The 21,409-nt window shown below is 44.8% G+C and overlaps 1 protein-coding gene across 2 annotated transcripts in view; it reads right to left on the minus strand.

Moving 5' to 3' along the window:
* The window catches only part of LOC147113983 (semaphorin-4B-like), a 66,788-nt gene that overhangs the window by 38,557 nt on the left and 6,822 nt on the right, over positions 1-21,409 (minus strand). For both annotated transcript variants that reach the window (XM_085995453.1, XM_085995452.1), the window contains exon 2: positions 256-413. In XM_085995453.1, the coding sequence (XP_085851579.1) occupies positions 256-413 (158 nt within the window). The remainder of the gene's footprint in view (positions 1-255; positions 414-21,409) is intronic.

Consider the following 21,409-nt stretch of genomic DNA (forward strand, 5'->3'; position numbering starts at 1 on the left):
CCCTCGCACACCCTTTAATGCTCAGTGAGGAACTGTATTGGTAGAAGCTGGGAGCTCGTCCACCTGGCTGGGAATCAGGATTTGAGGAATGGGGAAGAAACTAGAATCTTTTCCTTTAAATTGATAGATTCAAGTGAAAATTGCACATAAATCAGCCAAGCAAATATACTGACTTCACAAATGACCAGAATTTCCACGTATGGCACCCTTCCATTACAACAGTAACAAGATGATCAAGTACTACAGCTTACTCACCACCGCCTTAACCTCTTGGGTCACCGCAGTAAGGCTAACAGCAAACACACTGCCTCTGGCTCCCACATACAGAGTGTTCTCCTTCCTTCCCAGCAGGAATGTCCTGTAGTCAGACACGTGCTCCTTGGAGAAGCGCTGGACAATGGGTGCACGGAGGTCTGCGGTACAAAGAAGAAAGTTTGAGAATAATTCCTTTGCCGTACGACTCGTTTAATTAAAAGTACCGAGAGAGCTACCCTTCAGCAGGTGCCGATGAACCTGGCTGGTACATTAATCCTGGTGCATTAGTGCTGCTATGAGGCAATGGCACGTGGTTGAGTTCTACCCAGGGCTCAGGTCAGGAAAAATGGCAGTGAACATCTCTTAACTGTGAAATTATGAACAACTGGAGAATGCTGGTGCATTAAATGCAATAGAATAAATTTACACTCAAGCACACACACGTGCCCACAGTGTACACACACGATATCTACGTTACCTATTTGCACACATGTATTTCCTCTGTACTACAATAGCTAAAGAAACATTTGTGTGTCTGTAATTACAGTAGGTACAGGGTCTGTGTGTAATTATAGATGTGCACCTCCTGTACTACACTAGGTGCAGAGACCCACATAAGTGTATCCCTTGTAACTAACTAGATTCAATAATAGCGGTCAATGGAACCCATGTATGTGGAGCTCCTATAACTACTGTAGGTAGAGAGTGCCATTCACACAGTGGATAAGTTTTTATTTCCTATAATAAAACAGCTGTCATTATAACCCACATCCATATATCCTCAGTATGTACTAGGTATGTAAGTATGCAAGTCCCTGAACGTGTTGTCGCTTCCCAAATTCGTGCCCATCTTTCCCGCAATTCCATGTTTGAATCCCTCCAATCAGGATTCTGGCCCGGCTATAGTACTGAAACAGCCCTTGTCAAAGTCACAAATGACAAACTATCTATCCCTCCTCAACCTTCTCGACCTATCTGCAGCCTTCCAATACAGTTGACCACACCATTCCCCAACACCTCTCCTCCGTCGTCCAGGTGGGTGGAACTGCCCCAGCTTGGTTCTTATCCAATAAACATAGCCAGAGGATCACCGGCAAAGGCTTCTCTTCCCACTCCCCCACTGTTACTCTGGAGTCCCCCAAGGATCTATACTTGGTCCCCTTCTATTTCTCATTTACATGCTGTCCCTTGGCGATATCATAGTATCATAGAATGGTTACAGCACAGAAGGAGGCCATTCGGCCCGTTGAGCTCGTGCAGGCTCTCTGCAAGAGCACTTCAGCTAGTCCCACACCCCCTGCCCTTTCCCCGTAGCCCTGCAAATTTTTTTCCTTCAGGTACTTATCCAATTTCCTTTTGAAAGCCACAATTGAATCTGCTTCCACTACCCTTTCAGACTGTGAATTCCAGATCCTAACCACTCTCTGCATAAAAAGGTTTTTCCTCATGTCGCCTTTGGTTCTTCTGCCAATCACCTTAAGTCTGTCCCCTCTGGTTCTCGACCCTTCCGCCAATGGGAACAGTTTCTCTCTATTTACTCTGTCTAGACCCCTCATGATTTTGAATACCTCTATCAAATCTCCTCTCAACCTTCTTTGCTCTAAGGAGAACAACCCCAGCTTCTCCAGTCTATCCACATAACTGAAGTCCCTCATCCCTGGAACCATTCTTGTAAATCTTTTCTGCACCCTCACATCCTTCCTAAAGTGCGGTGCCCAGAATTGGACACAATACTCCTGTTGAAGCTGAACCAATGTTTTATAAAGGTTCATCACAACTTCCTTGATTGTGTACTCTATGCCTCTATTTATAAAGCCCAGGATTCCATATGCTTTTTTAACCGCTTTCTCAACCTGCCCTGCCACTTTAACAATTTGTGCACATATACCCCCAGGTCTCTCTATTCCTGCACCCCCTTTAGAATTGTACCCTTTAGTTTATATTGCCTCTCCTCGTTCTTCCTACCAAAATGTATCACTTCACCCTTTTCTGCGTTAAATTCCACCAGCCTGTCTATGTCCTCTTGAAGTCTATCACTATCCTCCTCATTGTTCACTATACTTCCAAGTTTTCTGTCATCTGCAAATTTTGAAATTGTGGCCTGTACTCCAAAGTCCAAGTCATTAATATATATCAAGAAAAGCAGTGGTCCTAGTACCGACCCCTGGGGAACACCACTGTATACCTTCCTCCAGTCCGAAAAACAACCGTTCACCACTACTCGGTTTCCTGTCACTTAGCCAATTTCGTATCCATGCTGCCACTGTCCCTTTTATTCCATGGGCTTCAACTTTGCTGGCAAGCCTATTATGTGGGACTTTATCAAACGCCTTTTGGAAGTCCGTGTACACCACGTCAACCGCATTGCCCTCATCAACCCTCTGTTACCTCATCAAAAAACTCAATCAAGTTAGTTAAACACGATTTACCTTTAACAAATCCGTGCTGGCTTTCCTTAATTAATCCATACTTGTCCAAGTGACTGTTAATTTTGTCCCAGATTATCATTTCTAAAAGCTTCCCCACGACCGAGGTTAAACTGACTGGCCTGTAGTTGCTGGATTTATCCTTACACCCTTTTTTGAACAAGGGTGTAACATTTGCAATTCTCCAGTCCTCTGGCACCAGCCCCGAAAACATAATATCAAGTGCACATGTATGCTGACGACACCCAGCTCTATCTCACCACCACTTCTTCGGACCCCTCCACTGTCTCCGATTTGTTACATTGCTTGTCTGACATCCAATATTGGATAAGCAGACATTTTCTCCAACTAAATATTGGGAAGACCGAAGCCATTGTCGTTGGTCCCTGGCACAAACTCAGTTCCCTGACCACCATTTCCATCCCTGGCAACTCTTAAACTGAGCAAGTCTGCTCGCAACCTTGGTGTTGTGTTTGACCCTGCGATCCGCTCCATCACCAAGACTGCCCACTTCCACCTCCGTAACATAGCTCGACTCTGACCTGCCTCAGCTCATCTGCTGCTGAAACCCTCATCCATTATCTCTCGACTTGACTATTCCAATGCACTTCTGGCTGGCCTCCCATCTTCCACCCTCCGTAAGCTTGAGGTCATCCAAAACTCTGCTGCCCGTATCTTAACTCGCTCCAAATCTCATTCACCCATCACCCCTGTGCTTGCTGAGCTTCACTGGCTCCCAGTCTGATAACACCTCAATTTAAAAATTCTCATCTTGTTTTCAAACCCCTCTATGGCCTCACCCCTCCCTATCTCTGTAGCCTCCTCCAGCCCTACAAGCCTTCGAGATCTCTGCACTGTTTCAATTCTGGCCTCTTGCGCATCCCCGATTTTAATCACTCCATTGGCAGCTGTGCTTTCAGCTGCCTTGGCCTTAAACTCTGGAATTCCCTCCCAAAACTTCCCCACCTCTCTCTCCTCTTTTAAGATGCTCCTTAAAACCTACCCCTTTGATCAAGCTTTTAGTCATCTGTCCCGATATCTCCTTCTATGGCTCGGTGTCAAAAATGCTTTTATTGATATCGCTTTTGTTAAGCGCCTTGGAACATTTTACTATGTTAACTGCGCCATATAAATGTAAGTTGTTGTTGTAGTGTAGGAACAACTGTTACTGTAACTCCTGCACATGTATCCAATATATTAAAGAAAGCACACTTTAGCAGAATACTGAACTCTCATTGACACTAGACAAGCTTGGGTTGAAGTTAAACTTCTGCTCACATCTTTTGTAGATCATATGACATTGTAGTTTTACACTGAAGAATTTTAAGAGACAATATGTAATGGAAAGTGTCAGATTTTGCTTTGGATGTCTGCCAAGTCTGCTGCAGCCCATCTGAAATACATTTGCAGCAGGAAGGATAACTGGACAGTTACTAGTGCAGTGCCTGGGAGGTAAAGCACATTGGATGCCCTGAGGGAACTGGATAGGAATCTAGGTCAGACAGGGAGTACCGCTCTCATCTCCAATGGGAGTCTGGGAAAAGCAGTCTGTTTGAACTCTGGTTTAAACTTTGAATCCAATTCAAATGGAGAGCATGTGGGACTGGATGGTGTAGTCAGTCAGTCAGAACACAGCTGCTCAAGAACCCAGGTTGCTGTCTCTTTATCACTACTTTTAGCTGCTCAATTGTTGAACATTTACTCTGAAATTGCTTTTTCCTGTCACAGTGAAATGATAAAATTCACTCCATTGCTCAACCAGGTTAGTGTTCTGGGTACGGGTATACAGCCCATATGATAGAAGTGTTTAAAGTTATGAAAGGATGGGACAGGGTAGATAGAAGCAGACAGTTTCCACTGGTTGAGGGGTCTGGAATAGGGGCCATAGATACAAAATTAAATGCAAGATATTTAGAGCAGAAGGCAGGAGAAACCTCCACACAAAGTTGTGAAGCTGTGGAATTCTCTTCCAGGGTTAGTGGTTGAGACAGAAACTATGTCAACATTCATGATTAGTTTGGACAGGTGGATGAAGGAAAAGAGTATATAGGGATATGGGAACAGGCTGGGTAAATGCGATTAGAACCGTTTGCTCGCATGGCGGGTAACGCCGACATGGACTGGTTGGGCCGGATGGCCTGTTTGCATGTTATAACTTCTATGTATGTATACAAGGATCCCTGTGACAAGGGGCACTAAATTAGCCAGGATCCTGCTCCTGACTGCAATCCCTAATGAACGTCAGCTGAGGATAGGGTCAGCTGTGATGGCCCCCGGAGTTGAAAGGGCCACCAATCATCATAGATTTGATTCACACGAGGTACCAGGAGACTGCTGCTGTATGACCACAGCCTAGCCTGACTCACTGCCTTCAAAGAAAGGAAGTGGTCAGAAATCTAGAGAAGAACCATACTAGAAGCCAGCTGTTTACAGATTATAGGGTCTCATGGAGGGGGAATAAAGTGTGATACCAACACTTGCAATTTTGTTCTATAACTATCAATTTTTCTCTGTTTGCAATATGGTAATAATTTATTACTATCGTTTTAATATGTGTGATCATGGAGAGAAAATAAATTAGATATTAACACCAACAAATCTCCCATGGCATTGATCATGGGCAGTCTGAGATCTGGAGCACAGGTGTCAGGTTCCCTTTAATTCCACTGCTCAAGTACTCCTGCAGAAACCAAGGTAATTGTAGCTTCTTTTAAATTCCTGAGGTCAATTGAACAGCAATAAATTGCTTGTAAATCTCAGGATGAAATATCCGGCTATGTGTGTCTTTTTATGGAATTTTGTTTTTGTCTTCTGTTTAAAAGGTTTTCCATCTGTAATGAAGTGTGACATCAGGAGCGTGACGGACACACACTTAATAAATAAATATCCTTGTGGATAGGAGGTCAGAGCATATGCTGTTTATAAGGACAGGAGCAAATACATTATCCTGGTGCTAAAATGTAGTTGTGTCCCTTTAAGACCACAAGTTCTAGCTCAGGTCATTTAGAGACCGACTGGTGTTCGCAAATCCTCAACTCAATTAGACATCAGACTAAAACGTGACAGAAATTTGCATGTGTGACACCTGATGCATGACAGAAATAGACACACATTAGATACAACAATTTTACACATGCACACACACAGGTGAATGCATTAATCAATCATGTTATGGTCGCTGGCAGCTAGGGTGCCACTACTTCTGTTCCCAGTATGCTATCTGGGTAACTTGCCAGTACCATATCAAGACAGGAATTACCTATCTTAGCATCACTAATGCACTGGGTCAAAAAGCAATCATACGTTACAGTTAGCAGCTCAGACTCTAGCTCACTTGAGCATTCACAGTTTATATTAAGCTGGTTAAAATCTCATGTAAGAATGCCCTCTGTTTACACATACCTTCTTTATCTCTTCATAGAGTAATGTGTCCTTTTCTTTTGACTTCATGTTATATTGCAAGTTATCTGTGCTTCTTTTGAAGTGCAGCCAAAATAACTCAATGGGAAGCTTACCCTATGCCAGTGGGTCTACTTCCTGTTCGACCCAGGTGTCCCTACCATATACAGCTACTCCACTCCAATTCCTGACTAGTCTGCCCTTCTTGAACACTCTAAACCCTTGTATGCTAAATTCACCTCAATACTGGCGCGCAACCATGTTTGAGATTCCGATTACATCAGTTTCCTATTAACAAGCAGCCTCACGTTCAGTCATCTTGTTATTAATGCTTCTAGTAAACATAGTAGGAGCAGGAGTAGGCCATTCAGCCCCTTGAGCCTACTCCGCTATTCAATGCGATCATGGTTGATCATCCAAATTCAGTACAGGAAACTTTGGTTTATCCGGAATGCTCGAGCCACCAGCAAAAATCAGGAGCTGTTTCGTTAACTTTTCGTTGCTTTTTTTTCCCCACCAGTCAGGCTCTGCAAGGTCTCGCTGAAGCTGTTGCTAAGCTACAGAGACGCTTGCAAGGTACGGCTGACTGTTTAGAAGCACAGGGTTTGTTGCCAGATACGGAGCTCAAAATCTCCATATGTTTTTGTTAAGTCTGTGTGTTATAGTGAGAATTACTACACAGACCACAAGAGTAAATTCAACAGGTCTTTACTGGTTGGAGGTCGGACTATACTGAATACAATATTATTACACTGTGCTTATATACCGGTGTGGTCACCACCGGTATTACGTATACAGCAGCCAAAGAAAGTAGTACCTTTCTTAAGGTGGACCAGGCTTAAGTTCTCTTAAGGTGGAACAGGTTACATACACCACAGTTTCAACATTAGCGCTGGTTTGTCCGGCAGTTTTGATGGGACGGCAACAGCTCGGTCTCGTCGGTGCCAGATAGCACAAAGTTTCCTGTAGTTGTCTATGTGCATTTTCATAGGTTAAGCCCAAGATTTAAAATGCTACATTTGATGACCATCTAAATGGTCTGCGATTGCTGCCACATCATTATACATGTGAATGCATAGCTTCTACATCTTAAGAGAATTATGGGTTCTCAACTTATTCTAGACTGAGACAAGTTGGATGGTTGTTCATCAAACTTAGATTCCCCACTTGAAATGTGGTTCGTGACATTTCCACATGTACCAGCAAAGAGTATACAACACACATTTGAGAGGCAGGAATCTCTCAGCAGAAACTGTTCTCAGAGAATGGTTCCTGACTGTGTGACAGGAAAAGCCTGTCCTATTCGAGCTGGAGAGGCTTGTTTGCTTTTAGGGGATTCTCCGATCACTGGTCCAGAGGCAACTGTAGGCAAAGAACCACTCACCTATTCCTGTGCTTCTAGTCATATGTCCTTGCTGGAAACCTAGTGCTAACATCAGCCTTTGCACTGTTTCAGCACAGAACATGGCACTGCCACAAGGCCTCACTCATCATTTCCTGGAATCTGTCTCTAAGTATGCTGTAGTCAAACATTATCACCGCTTAGATTTTGGACCCCAACAGCAGAGTGTAAGTATTTGTGTGGGATGCTGCAACTACATTCACTGCATGCAGACCTGCAGGATTTCCTGCAGATGCCACTGATGGTGCAAATTGTTCAGTGATGACCCAAACCAGAGACCCCTTGTTGTACAGCACTCCCAACTATGTACAAACTGTTTATATTGTGCTTTGAAAGGAAGCAAGTAACTGGCACACCTATTCGTGGTCATGAAGTATCTTCTGTTTAATAGGGACTGTGCCAATGCAGTCACTCTACACAAGCAGCAACCAAATCCTTTTTCAGCCACCACCTCTGCCACAACCGCACCTACGTGAAGTGCCTCCCCATATGCTTTTGATTCTAAATCATTAAAGCTCACTGGAGTGTGCATGTCTGGACTGGTGAATGATTGAAACACTAATAATGCTGTGTGCTGTGGCGAGGCTTGATGCCCAGAGACCCAACTTCTTGGTCCTGGGGTTGTGGCATATCTATAACAATAAGAAAGGGCCATGTGATAATCCAATGTCCATGGCTAGCCATTTTTTTATTGCATTTTGGACAGTACTGGCACATTTTACAGTGATATACCATCACTGTTTTACAGCAGCGGAAACACATTTGCATAGAGAAGGATGTGATCCTAATTCTACAAGTCTGGCACCTACTCTCTCCTTCGGCTAGCACATCACCGACACTGTGTATAACCTCCAGCTGATAACATCCATCATAGCATTGCTGGGGGTGGGGGGAAAGAGTGTTTCGGTCTGCTGATTCCCTCCACCCAGCTACACCTTGTGCCTTCTGTTGAAGGCAGCTTTTTACTGCATGATGAGAATGATGCATTGAATGAGCAACGAGTGTGTGCTGCATAATTTAAGCAGTAGCAAGGTTATGGTCTCATTCACGGATTACCCAGGGGTAATGTATTTTATCTATGGACAGTTTTGTGAGAATGTTTGAGAGCTGACTGAGTGCACTGTAATTGTCAACCGCAACATTCGAACAGCTCCTTTTTGGATTCTGCTTGTCGTTACTTCTCTGTGTTCCAGTAACAACTGCAAATATATCAATTCAGGTCAAGTATACTGTTGTATCTATGCTTTAATGCGTTCAATCAAGCATGTAGATATGTCGAATTAAATCAGAGTCAAGCAGACAGGCTTATAACTGTGATCTTTACTTTATTCCTAAAATGGCTGACTGCTGCTTTCCCGGGTAATTCCCATAATGCAATGCACATTACATTACCGTATTAACTGGTGTTAAGAACATAAGAAATAGGAGCAGGAGTAGGCCAGTCGGCCCCTCGAGCCTGCGCCACCATTCAATAAGATCATGGCTGATCTGATCCTAACCTCAAATCTACTATCACTCTCCATCCCACCCGAACCCATGTGATCTCCCGGGAGAGGCGAAAAACCAGATAAAAAACCCAATGGCCAATTTGGGAGAAAAAATCTGGGAAATTCCTCTCCGACCCATCTAGGCGATCGAAACTCTTCCAGGAGATCACTCTGTCCCTATATTTTCTACAGTACTTACCTTCCGTAAAGGCGATCTCCACCCCAGCCAGGAACAGGAATAAAACCATCTCCTGAAATCTAACACAGAATTAGAACACAAGAAGTAGGAACAGAACCAGGCTACACGGCCCCTGGGCCCGCTCCACTACCCACAGGGCCATGACCATTCCGAACCTAGACTCATGTCCAATTTCCTGCCCGCTCCCCGTAACCCTTAATTCCCTTTACTTCTAGGAAACTATCTATTTCTGTTTTAAATTTATTTAATGATGTAGCTTCCACAGCTTTCTGGGGCAGCAAATTCCACAAACCTACCACCCTCTGAGTGAAGAAGTTTCTCCTCATCTCAGATTTGAAAGAGCAGCCCCTTATTATAAGATTATGCCCCCTAGTTCTAGTTTCACCCATCATTGGGAACATCCTCACCGCATCCACCCGATCGAGCCCCTTCACAATCTTATATGTTTCAATAAGATCGCCTCTCATTCTTCTGAACTCCAATGAGTAGAGTCCCAATCTACTCAACCTCTCCTCATATGACCACCCCCTCATCCCCGGGATTAACCGAGTGAACCTTCTTTGTACTGACTCGAGAGCAAGTATGTCTTTTCTTAAGTATGGACACCAAAACTGTATGCAGTATTCCAGGTGCGGTCTCACCAATACCTTGTATAACTGCAGCAATACCTCCCTGTTTTTATATTCTATCCCCCTAGCAATAAAAGCCAACATTCCATTGGCCTTCTTGATCACTTGCTGCACCTGCATACTAACTTTTTGAGTTTCGTGCACCAGGACCCCCAGATCCCTTTGTACTACAGTACTTTCCAGTTTCTTGCCATTAAGATAATAACTTGCTCTATGATTTTTCCTGCCAAAGTGCATAACCTCACACTTTCCAGTATTGTATTCCATCTGCCAAATCTCTGCCCACTTACTTAGCCTGTCTATGTCCCTTTGCAGGTTTTTTATGTCCTCCTCACTCACTACTTTCCCTCCCATCTTTGTATCATCTGCAAACTTTGAGATGTTACACTCGGTCCCCTCCTCCCTCCTCCAAATCGTTAATATAGATTGTAAAGAGTTGGGGACCCAGCACTGACCCCTGCGGAACACCACTAGTTACTGATTGCCAGTCTGAGAATGAACCATTTATCCCAATTCTCTGCTTTCTGTTAGAGAGCCAATTGTCCACCCACGCCAGAATATTACCCCCAATCCCGTGATTTTTTATCTTGAGCAATAATCTTGTGTGGCACCTTGTCAAATGCCTTTTGGAAGTCTAAATACACTACGTCCACTGGTTCTCCTTTATCCACCCTGTATGTTACTTCCTCAAAGAACTCAAGCAAATTTGTCAAACATGACTTCCCCTTCATGAAACCATGCTGAGTTTGTCCTATTAAATTATGTTTATCCAAATGTCCCATTACTGTCTCCTTAATAATGACTTTACAAACCACAGATGTTAGGCTAACAGGTCTATAGTTTCCAGCCTTCTGCCTACTACCCTTTTTAAATAAGGGTGTTACATTAGCAGTTTTCCAATCTGCCGGGACCTTTGCTGAGTCCAGGGAGTTTTGGAAAATTATTACCAATGCATCCACAATCCCTACCGCCACTTCCCTCAAGACCCTAGGATGTAAGCCATCAGGTCCAGGGGATTTATCCGGCTTAAGTCCCATTATTTTACCAAGTACCACTTCCTTAGTGATTTTAATCATATTTAGCTCCTCTCCCCCAAGAGCCCCCTGTTTGTCCAGTGTTGGGATATTCTTAGTGTCCTCTACTGTAAAGACTGATACAAAATATTTGTTCAGCGTTATTGCCATCTCCATGTTTCCCACCATTAATTTCCCAGTCTCATCCTCTAAGGGACCAACATTTACTTTAGCCACCCTTTTTCTTTTTATATAACTATAGAAACTCTTGCTATCCGTTTTTATATTTTTTGCTAATTTACTTTCATAATCTATCTTCCCTTTCTTAATCAATCTTTTAGTTATTTTTTGCTGTCTTTTAAAGACTTCCCAATCTTCTATCCTCCCACTAGATTGGGCTACCTTATATGCCCTTGTTTTTAGTTGGATACTATCCTTAATTACTTTACTTAGCCACGGATGGCTATCTTTTCTTTTACACCCTTTTTTCCTCATTGGAATATATTTTTTTTGGAAGTTGTAAAATAACTCCTTAAATGTACACCACTGATCATGTACCGTCTTACCCTTGAATCTATTTTCCCAATCCACTCTACTCAATTCCGCTCTCATACCTTCATAGTCTCCTTTATTCAAGCTTAGCACGCTTGTTTGAGATCCAACCTTCTCACCCTCTAATTGAATATGGAATTCAACAATGTTATGGTCACTCATTCCAAGGGGATCCTTTACTAGGACATTTTTAATTAATCCTGTCTCGTTACACAGGACCAGATCTAAGGTTGCTTGCCCCCTGGTCGGTTCAGTTACATACTGCTCAAGAAACCCATCCCTAATACACTCAATGAACTCATCCTCAAGGCAGCCCAGCCCAATTTGATTTGTCCAATTAATATGATAGTTAAAATCCCCCATAATTATAGATGTTCCCTTATTACAAGCCTCAACTATTTCCTGATTGATACTCCGTCCAACAGAGTTGCCACTGTTCGGAGGCCTATAGACTACGCCCACTAGTGTTTTTTTCCCCTTATTATTCTTTATCTCTACCCAAACGGTTTCACTATCCTGCTCCTTTGACCCAATATCATTTCTCTGTATTATAGTGATTCCTTCCTTTATTAACAGAGCCACCCCACCTCCCCTCCCTGTCCTTCCTGATTGTTAAATAACCTGGTCTGTTTAATTCCCAGTCATGGTCACCCTGCAGCCATGTTTCTGTAATGGCCACAAGATCATACCCATATGGAGTTATTTGTGCCGTTAACTCATTCATTTTGTTACGAATGCTACGTGCATTCAGATAAAGAACTTTGAAATATGTTTTGTGACACTTCGTTCCTGTTTTTTCCCCTTTTACTACTTTACCTTTTACTCCATACCTTCTGTCCCTTCCTGACACGTTCTGTTTTTTAATTTCCCCACTGCTACCTAAGTCTATGACCTTCTCCGTTGTCATTTCTGTTATTTGCTCTCTAGCAACCTCCCCGCCACTAATTAGTTTAAAGCCCTCTCTACAGCCCTAGTTATATGATTCGCCAGGACTCTAGTCCCAGCACTGGCCAAGTGGAGTCCGTCCCAACGGAACAGCTCCCTCCTGTCCCAGTACTGGTGCCAGTGTCCCAAGAAGCAAAACCCATTTCTCCCACACCAGTCTTTCAGCCACGCATTTAACTCTTTAATTTTATTTATCCTAGCCAAATTAGCTCGTGGCTCAGGTAATAACAGAGATTATTACCCTTGAGGTTGTTTTTTTTAATTTGACCCCTAGCTGCTCATACTCCTTTAACAGAACCGTCTTCCTTGTCCTATCTACGTCGTTTGTACCAACATGGACCACGACAACTGGATCCTCCCCCTCCCACTCCAAGTTTCTTTCCAGCCCAGAAGTGATGTCCTTAACCCTGGCAACACAGCCTTCGGGACTCCTGCTCTTGACTGCAGAGAACCCTATCTATCCCCCTAACGATACTATCCCCTACCACAACAACATTTCTTTTTACTCCCTCCACTTGAATGGCCCCTGCACCACGGTGCTATGGCCAGGTTGCTCATCCTCCCTGCAGTCCCCGCTCCTGCCCTCACAGGGAGTAAGAACCTCAATCCTGCTTGACAAGAGCAAGGGCTGCGGCTCCTTCAACACTACATCCTGGATCCCTGTACCTTCCTCACTCGTAGTCACACCGTCCTGTCCCTGACCACGGACTACATCTGCAGTAATTAATTTCATAGGTGTGATCACCTCCTGAAACAGAGTCCAGGAACTTCTTCCCCTCCCTGATGTGTCGCAGTGTCTGAAGCTCGGTCTCAAGCTCTTTAACATTACTCGCACATTACATTACCGTATTGACTGGTGTCAAACTCGCAATCAATACACGACATCCCCCTTTTCCTTGGAAACAAACTTGCAGTTTACAAACAGTTGCTTACAATAACACTGCATAACTTATTTGGTTTATAAACTTTTTACAATCTTGTGTCTTAACACACAACTAAATAATTCCCAGGTTTAAACATTTAATATCACCCATGCAGTTCTCGCACAGTTTATGTTGTGACATAATCAGACAGTCTTTGGGGTTTTCTTTTAAGCCTTTGCGGTCTGGCTGTATTGGGTATGTCTGACATGTTGGTGTCAGTGGGTATTGCCTGTGTCACAGTGGTATGTGTGTCAGGGTCTACTATACTGTCCTCAGTCCCTTGTGTTTCCTCCTGCTCATGGAGTGTCTCCTTTGGTCCATTGGTTCTGTATTTCTTCACAAACATAGTGTTTCTCGAGTAGCGTGCTCTGTCTGGAGATTCTACTACTACTTGACTCCCTGTTTTACTCAAAACTTAGTGGGGTGTGGCATTAAAAGGAGTGGTGAACTTGTCCACTTTGTCCTGCCATACCAGCACCGTGTCGCCAACTTCCACCTCTGAGTATTGTGTTCTCCGCTGTTCATCTGCGTACAGTTTGGACTTGCCTTTTTGTTCTGCGTCCCGGTCACGTACTTCCATGTCTGCGCACGACTCTGTGATGTTTGGCAGCTTTCCTCTCATTTTCCGTTTAAAGAGCAGCTCTGCCGGGCTCTTTCCTGTCGTGGCATGGTCAATGCTCCTGTACACAGTCACATATTTTCTAAGTTCACGTTTCCAATCTAGTCCTTCTGACTGAGCAATTCTGATTCTCTTCATCAGCGATGCATTCTGGCGCTCGACTTCTCCGTTAGCAAAATGGGCTCAGGCTGTCGTTTTCAGGTGTTTGATCCTGTTGTTTTCACAGTATTCTTTGAATAATTCAGATCTGAATTGGGGACCATTATCAGATTTGCAGGTGATTGGCAAACCATGACGGCTGAAGATTGACTCTAAACTATCAATAACCTTCTCTGTTGTTGTGGAGGTCATGATGTCGTATTCATAGTAGCGACTATAATAATCAACTACCACAAGAATGGAGTGGTTGGATGGCAAGGGTCCCAGTAAGTCTATAGCTACATCCTGCCAGGGGCCCTCCGGTAATGGTGTTGGTCTCAACGGTTGAGGTGGGTCGGGTCTGGCTACTATCTGACAGCCGTGGCACGCTTTACAGTGTTTTTCAGCTGCCTTGTCCGTGCCAGGCCACCAAACCTTGGTTCTGAGATGTTGCTTTGTTCCAACTATTCCCAAGTGTCCTTCATGTGCTAACACCAGGGCTCGTGCGTGTAACACCGTGGGTAGCACGATGCGTGTTCCCCAAAGAACTAGGTACCCCACTACGCACAGCTCGTTTGCAATTGCTGCATAAGCTTTACAGTTCTCAAAATGTCCGTTTGTGATTGCCTTCCGTACCTCAATCAGCTCTGGGTCGGTAGCAGAGGCTTCCTCCACCTCTCTAGTAGCGAGTGCTTTTGGTGTCGCACTCACAGCTACAAATCTCACATATTCATCTGAGCCATGAGAATGTCTCTCTTGTTTTGCTGTCTCCCCCAGCAATCGTGACAGTGGGTCTGCAATGTTTTGCTTGCCTGAAATGTGTATCACCTTAAAATCGTACGGCTGTAATCTAAGTACCCATCTCTCTATACGGGCACAGGGTTTAGAGTGTGGGCCGTATATCACCTGTAATGGCTTATGGTCAGTTACCAAGTTAAATTTTCGGCCATACACATATGGACGCAGCCTCTCACGAGCCCATACAAGAGCTAAGGCCTCTCTCTCTGTTTGAGAGTATTTCCTCTCTCAGTCTGTTAAACTACAACTTACATAGCATATTGGCACCTCTTGGCCCTGTTGGTCCTGAACTAGTACTGCGCCTAAACCTACAGGACTGACATCTGCTATCACCTTGGTTGGTGCGTCCTTATCAAAATATGCTAAAGTGCCGGCTCTGGCCAACTCTTCCTTGAGTGCACTGAATGACTGTCTCTGTTGTGATCCAAATTTAAATGGGGCGTCTTTTCTCGTCAGGCGTCGCAGTGGCTCTGATAGCGTTGCAAACTGCGGGATGAATCTGCTACTGTACCCAACGAGTCCCAAGAAACTCCTCACCTCTGTAGCATTCTCTGGTTTCAGAGCTTCTGCCACCGCTCGCACTCTCTCTGCTGTTGGTCCGATGCCCTTTTCAGACAACAGGATTCCCATGAAAATCAATCGGTCCATGTTGAATTGGCACTTCTCTGAGTTTAGTGTCAGTCCACTTTCCATTAGTCTGGTCATGACAGCGTGCAGGCGTCTGTCGTGCGTTTCCTGGTCGTGTGCATGCACGATAATGTCGTCTGAGATGTTTTCAACACCCTCTATTCCAGCTAAGGCATTAGCTATCTCGTGCTGATATTGCTCACTAGCTGAAGATACACCGAATATCAGCCTCTTGTACCTATATATTCCGTTATGTACTGCAAACGTTGCGATTTCTCGTGACTCAGGGGTCAGTTCTAGCTGGTGATAACCCCATTTCAGGTCTAGCTTACTAAACACCGTCGAGCCATTCATACCTTGGAGTATCTCATCAACGGTGGGGATTGGATATCGTTCCCTCACTATTGCCTGGTTTGCTCGTCTCATGTCTAGGCATAACCTTATATCCTTATCCGCTTTTGGTACAATAACCACAGGATTTACCCATGGGGTGGGACCAGTTACAGGTTCGATAATGTCCATGTCCCTCAATTGTTTTATTTTGGCCTCTACTGCCCCCCTTAAGTTGAATGGTATACGCCTGAGTGGCTGGGCCACAGGCTTCACTTGTGGGTCGATATACAAACTGATCTGTTTTGTGTTCAGCCTTCCTACTCCCTGGAGCACCTTTGGATACCGCTGTTCCAGTAGCTGTCTTACATCTACCACAGCTGAGACATCTGCGCCTATTTTTAAAACTCCCAGTTGCATGGCTGTCTCCCTTCCTAGCAACGGCTCTCCATGGCCTTTAACCACAATGAACTCCGCCTGCTCAGTTCTCTTACCTATTGTAATCCCACATGTGAATACACCTTTAACTGACAGTGGTCGGCTAGAAGCATAAGAGAATAACTTTCTCTCTGTCTTAGGGACATGTGACTGACACTTAATGTGTTCTGACTTTAATCCTTCCCATGTATTCTCATCTATCACATTATTAGTTGCACCCGAATCAATTAACATTCTCAGATTTACTCCCCCCACACAAAAGGTAAGTCTCTCTGTCACGTTATTTCCAGTAACAGCAAATGCAAAGTCATTTTGTTCCTCTACATTGTTCACACTGTGTTTCTTTGTACCCTTTGTGAGGCATACTTTGGAGAAATGATCCTTTCCCTTGCACTTATGACATGTTTGTCCGTGTGCTGGGCATTTCGGATCTGTGCCCATGTGGTCTGTGTGTCCACATCTGTAACATTTCCTTTCGTTCCTATCGCCATTTCCCTTTGGTTTCTCTGTCGAGCTTTTCGCATAATACCCTCTTTTCTGTGTAACACGATGAACAGTATCTGTCTCCGCCTTCTCTGTACATGACATGGCTGACATCTGCTCCTCGACATTTTCACATTGTGAGGCCAATTGTAACATGCGGGCGAGCGTTAGACCATGCCCTTCCTCTAGCAATTTCCTCCGCACATAGGCTGACGTGCACCTACTCAGGATAGCGTCTCTTATTTGATTATTCGCATCCCCCCCAAAAGCACAGTCTTTAACAGCCTGCCGCAAGCGAGTAGCAAATTGTTGCACAGTCTCACCTGCCTTCTGGGACAACTTATGAAAAGTCTGTCTAGCAACTGCTGCGTTGAACTGGGGCACGAAGTATTGATTCAAAGCACTAACCGCCGCCGTGTAGTCTGCTGGCTCTCCTATGTCCAGTAGAGTCGAAAAGATATCCTGGACATCTGGTCCTGCTAGGTGTAGAAGTAGAGCTCTTCTCCTCTGCTTTGTGGCAGCTGTAGAGGTATCGGCAATAATGAGTCCTTTGCCGTCAGCATAAAGCTCAAAAGACATTAAACGCCTCATCCATCTTGGACCCAACGTGGCTGGCTCGGCGAAACATGCAAAATTTTGAATGCCGGTCTTCTCCATCCTAGCTAACTAAAACTTGGGCAACTACTTATCTAAAATGATTCCGTTCGTTGTCCTCGTCGCCAATGTTGTATCTATGCTTTAATGCGTTCAAACATGTAGATACGTCGAATTAAATCAGTCAGGCAGACAGGCTTATAACTACAATCTTTACTTTAGTCCTAAAATGGCTGACTACTGCTTTCCCGGGTAATTCCCATAATGCAATGCACATTACATTACCGTATTAACTGGTGTTAAACTCACACATTACATTACCGTATTGACTGGTGTCAAACTCGCAATCAATACACGACATATACTAGGATACTTATGCAAACCATTCGACACCTAAAAACTTACTGTGTCATCAGTGACTACCTTCATGGCAGGTAATGTATATTAACACTCATTCTCATTCTTCACCTTGACATTTTTTTTTCCAAGCTGAACACTTTCTTCCAGACACTTATTCAGGCTCTCTCAGTACATGATTCCACACTGACCGACTGATCTGTAATGGTGGCCTCAGATGCCCGCTTCACCCTTGGGGTGGCTTTCCCCTAAGTTCTGCCTTCACACCATTTACTACAATCTGCAGGCCTCGATCCATAAGTGTTGCCTTACTCCTTTTGTGCTACTTCTCCTTTACTCACAGAAATTACACCCTCCATAACTGATGGGACCCACATGGTTACTGATATTGATCAATACGTGTTTGGCTAGTTGAGCAGCGTTCTTGCAGGTGGTTTCTGATTGGCTACTTGTTTGTGGGTTTTTAAGCAGACTCCAATGCACCTGACCTTCCAGAACATTCTGAGTAAAACTGTCTGTTCTTTAAGAGCGTTAAATAGTTGGGCAAAAATGTGAACTCCCATTTGATGCACAGTTTTAGCACCAAAAGGAATGTCACCCCCATGGTGTATCACACAAATACACAATGATCTAAATGACTGAGTTTGGGAGAATTATTATCCAGGATGAGCCCATCTGTAATCGCAGGCATCAGCAAATTGTTTCTGGATCAACTCCGAGGTGTCTCTAAGGTTTTGGAGCGTTGGAATGCAGCCAAACCAGATAAACAGGTTTAGGGCTGCTCGAGTACTGAACTCCAGGACTTCTCGTAGCAGACAACACCTGCAGCCCACTCAAAAGTAGCATTTTGAAACAGGAACGGAATCACAAATAAAGACACACAAATCAGTTACCTTACCATTGGGAAGTGGGCAACAGTTTCTGATAAAAGAGTTGCTGACACCTTTTTGTCCGGGGAGGGGATGGGGCGGGGGGGGGGGGGGGGGAGGGGGAGGAAGGGAAGTTAAATGGATTCGGAGACTGAATTTTGTGTCTCAGCTCCCATTCACTCATGGAAGTTAAAATGAATCAGATTTTTGGATTTTTTTTTTTTTTTTTTAAACTGGGATAGTAACATTTTATTTTAAATTGTCCACCACTAACACAGGGTACAGGGTGAAAGTGACTGCCTGCCTGGATTCAAAACACCAACCCTGTGATAATAACAGGAATGTTATGACAGTGATTCACATTACAAAGGATAGGGAAATCCCCTCACAAATCAGCATTGGCCAAGTTTCTTTCAAGGTGCAATTAACTTGCGAGTAACTTCAGCGAGTCTCTCCCTGCATCTCTTGGATCCATTTTCAACACCAGTCATTTATTAAGCAAGTCCACTGTAAGGTGCCTCCCTTACTGGTCTCCACTCCATGCTGGTGGGGCCGATTTATATACAGGAAACTTTGTGCTATCCGGCACCGACGGGACCGAGCTGTTGCCGTCCCATCAAAACTGCCGGACAAACCAGCGCTAATGTTAAAACATACGGAGCTTTTGAGCTCCGTATCTAGCAACAAACCCTGCAACAGCTTCTAAACAGTCGGCCGTAGCTTGCAAGTGTCTCTGTAGCTAAGCAACAGCTTTAGCTAGACCTTGCAGAGCCTGACCGGTGAAAAAAAAGCAACGAAAAGAAAAAAAACTTACTGAACCGACTCCTGAATTTTGCCGGTGGATCGAGCATTCCGGACAGTTAACCTCTGGATAAACCAAAGTTTCCTGTATGTTCACATCCAATGAACCTCTACCACCAAGAAGGACGAGAGCAGCAATGTTATGGGAACACCATCACCTCGAAGTTCCCCTCCAAGTCACATGCCATCCTAAGGGAACAGTAGCATAGTGGTAATGTCACTGGGCTAGTAATCCAGATACCTGGACTAATGATCCAGAGACAAGAGCTCAAATCCCACCACGGCATCTGGGGAATTTAAATTCAGTTAACTAATGGTAACCGTAAAACTACTGGATTGCCGTAAAAACCCATCTAGTTCTCTAATGTCCTTTAGGGAAGGAAATCTGCCGTCCTTACCTGGTCTGACCTATATGTGACTCCAGCAATGTGGTTGACTATTAACTGCCTAGCAAACTACTCAATTGTAACAAACCACTACGAAACACAATAATAAGAATGAAATTGGATGGACCACCCGGCATCGACCTCGGCACTGGCTATGGACACGGCAACGGCACACCCAGCCCAGTCACCCCTGCAAAGTCCTCCTCACCAACATCCGGGGACTTGTGCCACAATTGGGAGAGTTGTCGCACAGACTAGCCAAGCAACAGCCTGACAGTCATACTCACAGAATCATACCTTTCAGCCAATGTCCCAAACTCCTCCATTACCATCCCTGGGTACACCCTGTCCCACCGGCAGGACAGACCCACCAGGAGTGGCAGCACAGTGGTATACAGTTTGGAAGGAGTGGCCCTGGGAGACCTCAAAATTGACTCTGGACCCCATGAAGTCTCATGGGCATGCTGATTACCACCTATCGCCCTCCCTCAGCTGATGAATTAGTACTCCTCCATGTTGAACACCAGTTGGAAGAAGCACTGAGAGTAGCAAGGGCACAGAATGTACTCTGGGTGGGGGACTTCAACGTCACCAAGCGTGGCTCAGTAGCACCACTACTGACCGAGCTGGCCGAGTCCTGAAGGATATAACTAAGTCTGAGCCTGCGACAGGTGGCGAGAGAACCAACACGAGGGGAAAAACCTACTTGATCGCGTCTTCACCAATCTACCTGTCACAGATGCATCTGTCCATGACAGTATTGGTAGCAGTGACAACCGCACAGTCATTGTGGAGACTAAGTCCCGTCTTCACACTGAGGACACCCTCCATCGTGTTGTGTGGCACTACCACCGTGCTAAATGGGATAGATTCAGAACAGATCTAGCAGTTCAAAACTGGGCATCCATGAGGCGCTGTGGGCCATCAGCAACAGCAGAATTGTATTCCACCACAATCTGTAACCTCATGGCCTGGCATATCTCTCACTCTACCATTACTATCAAGCCAGGGGACCAACCTTGGTTCAATAAAGGAATGTAGAAGAGCATGCCAGGAGCAGCACCAGGCGTACCTAAAAATGAGGTGCCAACCTGGGGAAGCTGCAACACAGGACTACATGCATGTTAAAAAGCAGAAGTGGCATGCTATAGACAGGGCGAAGCGATCCCATAATCAACTGGCTACAGCAAAGGCTATCGTGCTGAAGACTTCTGCTCCAGAACTACCGTGTCTCTAGCCAAGCTGTTCCAGTACAGCTACAACACTGGCATCTATCCGACAATGTGGAAAACTGCCCAGGTATGTCCTTTCCACAAAAAAGCAGGACAAATCCAATCCAGCCAAATACCGCCCCATCAGTCTACTCTCAATCATCAGCAAAGTGATGGAAGGTGTCATCAACAGTGCTATCAAGCAGCACTTACTCACCAAAAACCTGCTCACTGATGCCCAGTTTGGGTTCCGCCAAGACCACTCGGCTCCTGACCTCATTACAGCCTTGGTCCAAACATGGACAAAAGAACTGAATTCCAGAGGTGAGGTGAGAGTGACTGCCCTTGACATCAAGGCAGCATTTGACCGAGTATGGCATCAAGGAGCCCTAGTAAAGCTGAAGTCAATGGGAATCGGGGGGAAAACACTATACTGGCTGGAGTCATACCTAGCACAAAGGGAGATGGTTGTGGTGATTGAAGGTCAATCATCACAGCCCCAGGACATTGCTGCAGGAGTTCCTCAGG

This window comes from Somniosus microcephalus, chromosome 8, assembly GCF_052327205.1.
Source record: "Somniosus microcephalus isolate GS21.2 chromosome 8, FLI_Smic_1.0, whole genome shotgun sequence".
NCBI classification, from domain to species: Eukaryota; Metazoa; Chordata; class Chondrichthyes; order Squaliformes; family Somniosidae; genus Somniosus; species Somniosus microcephalus.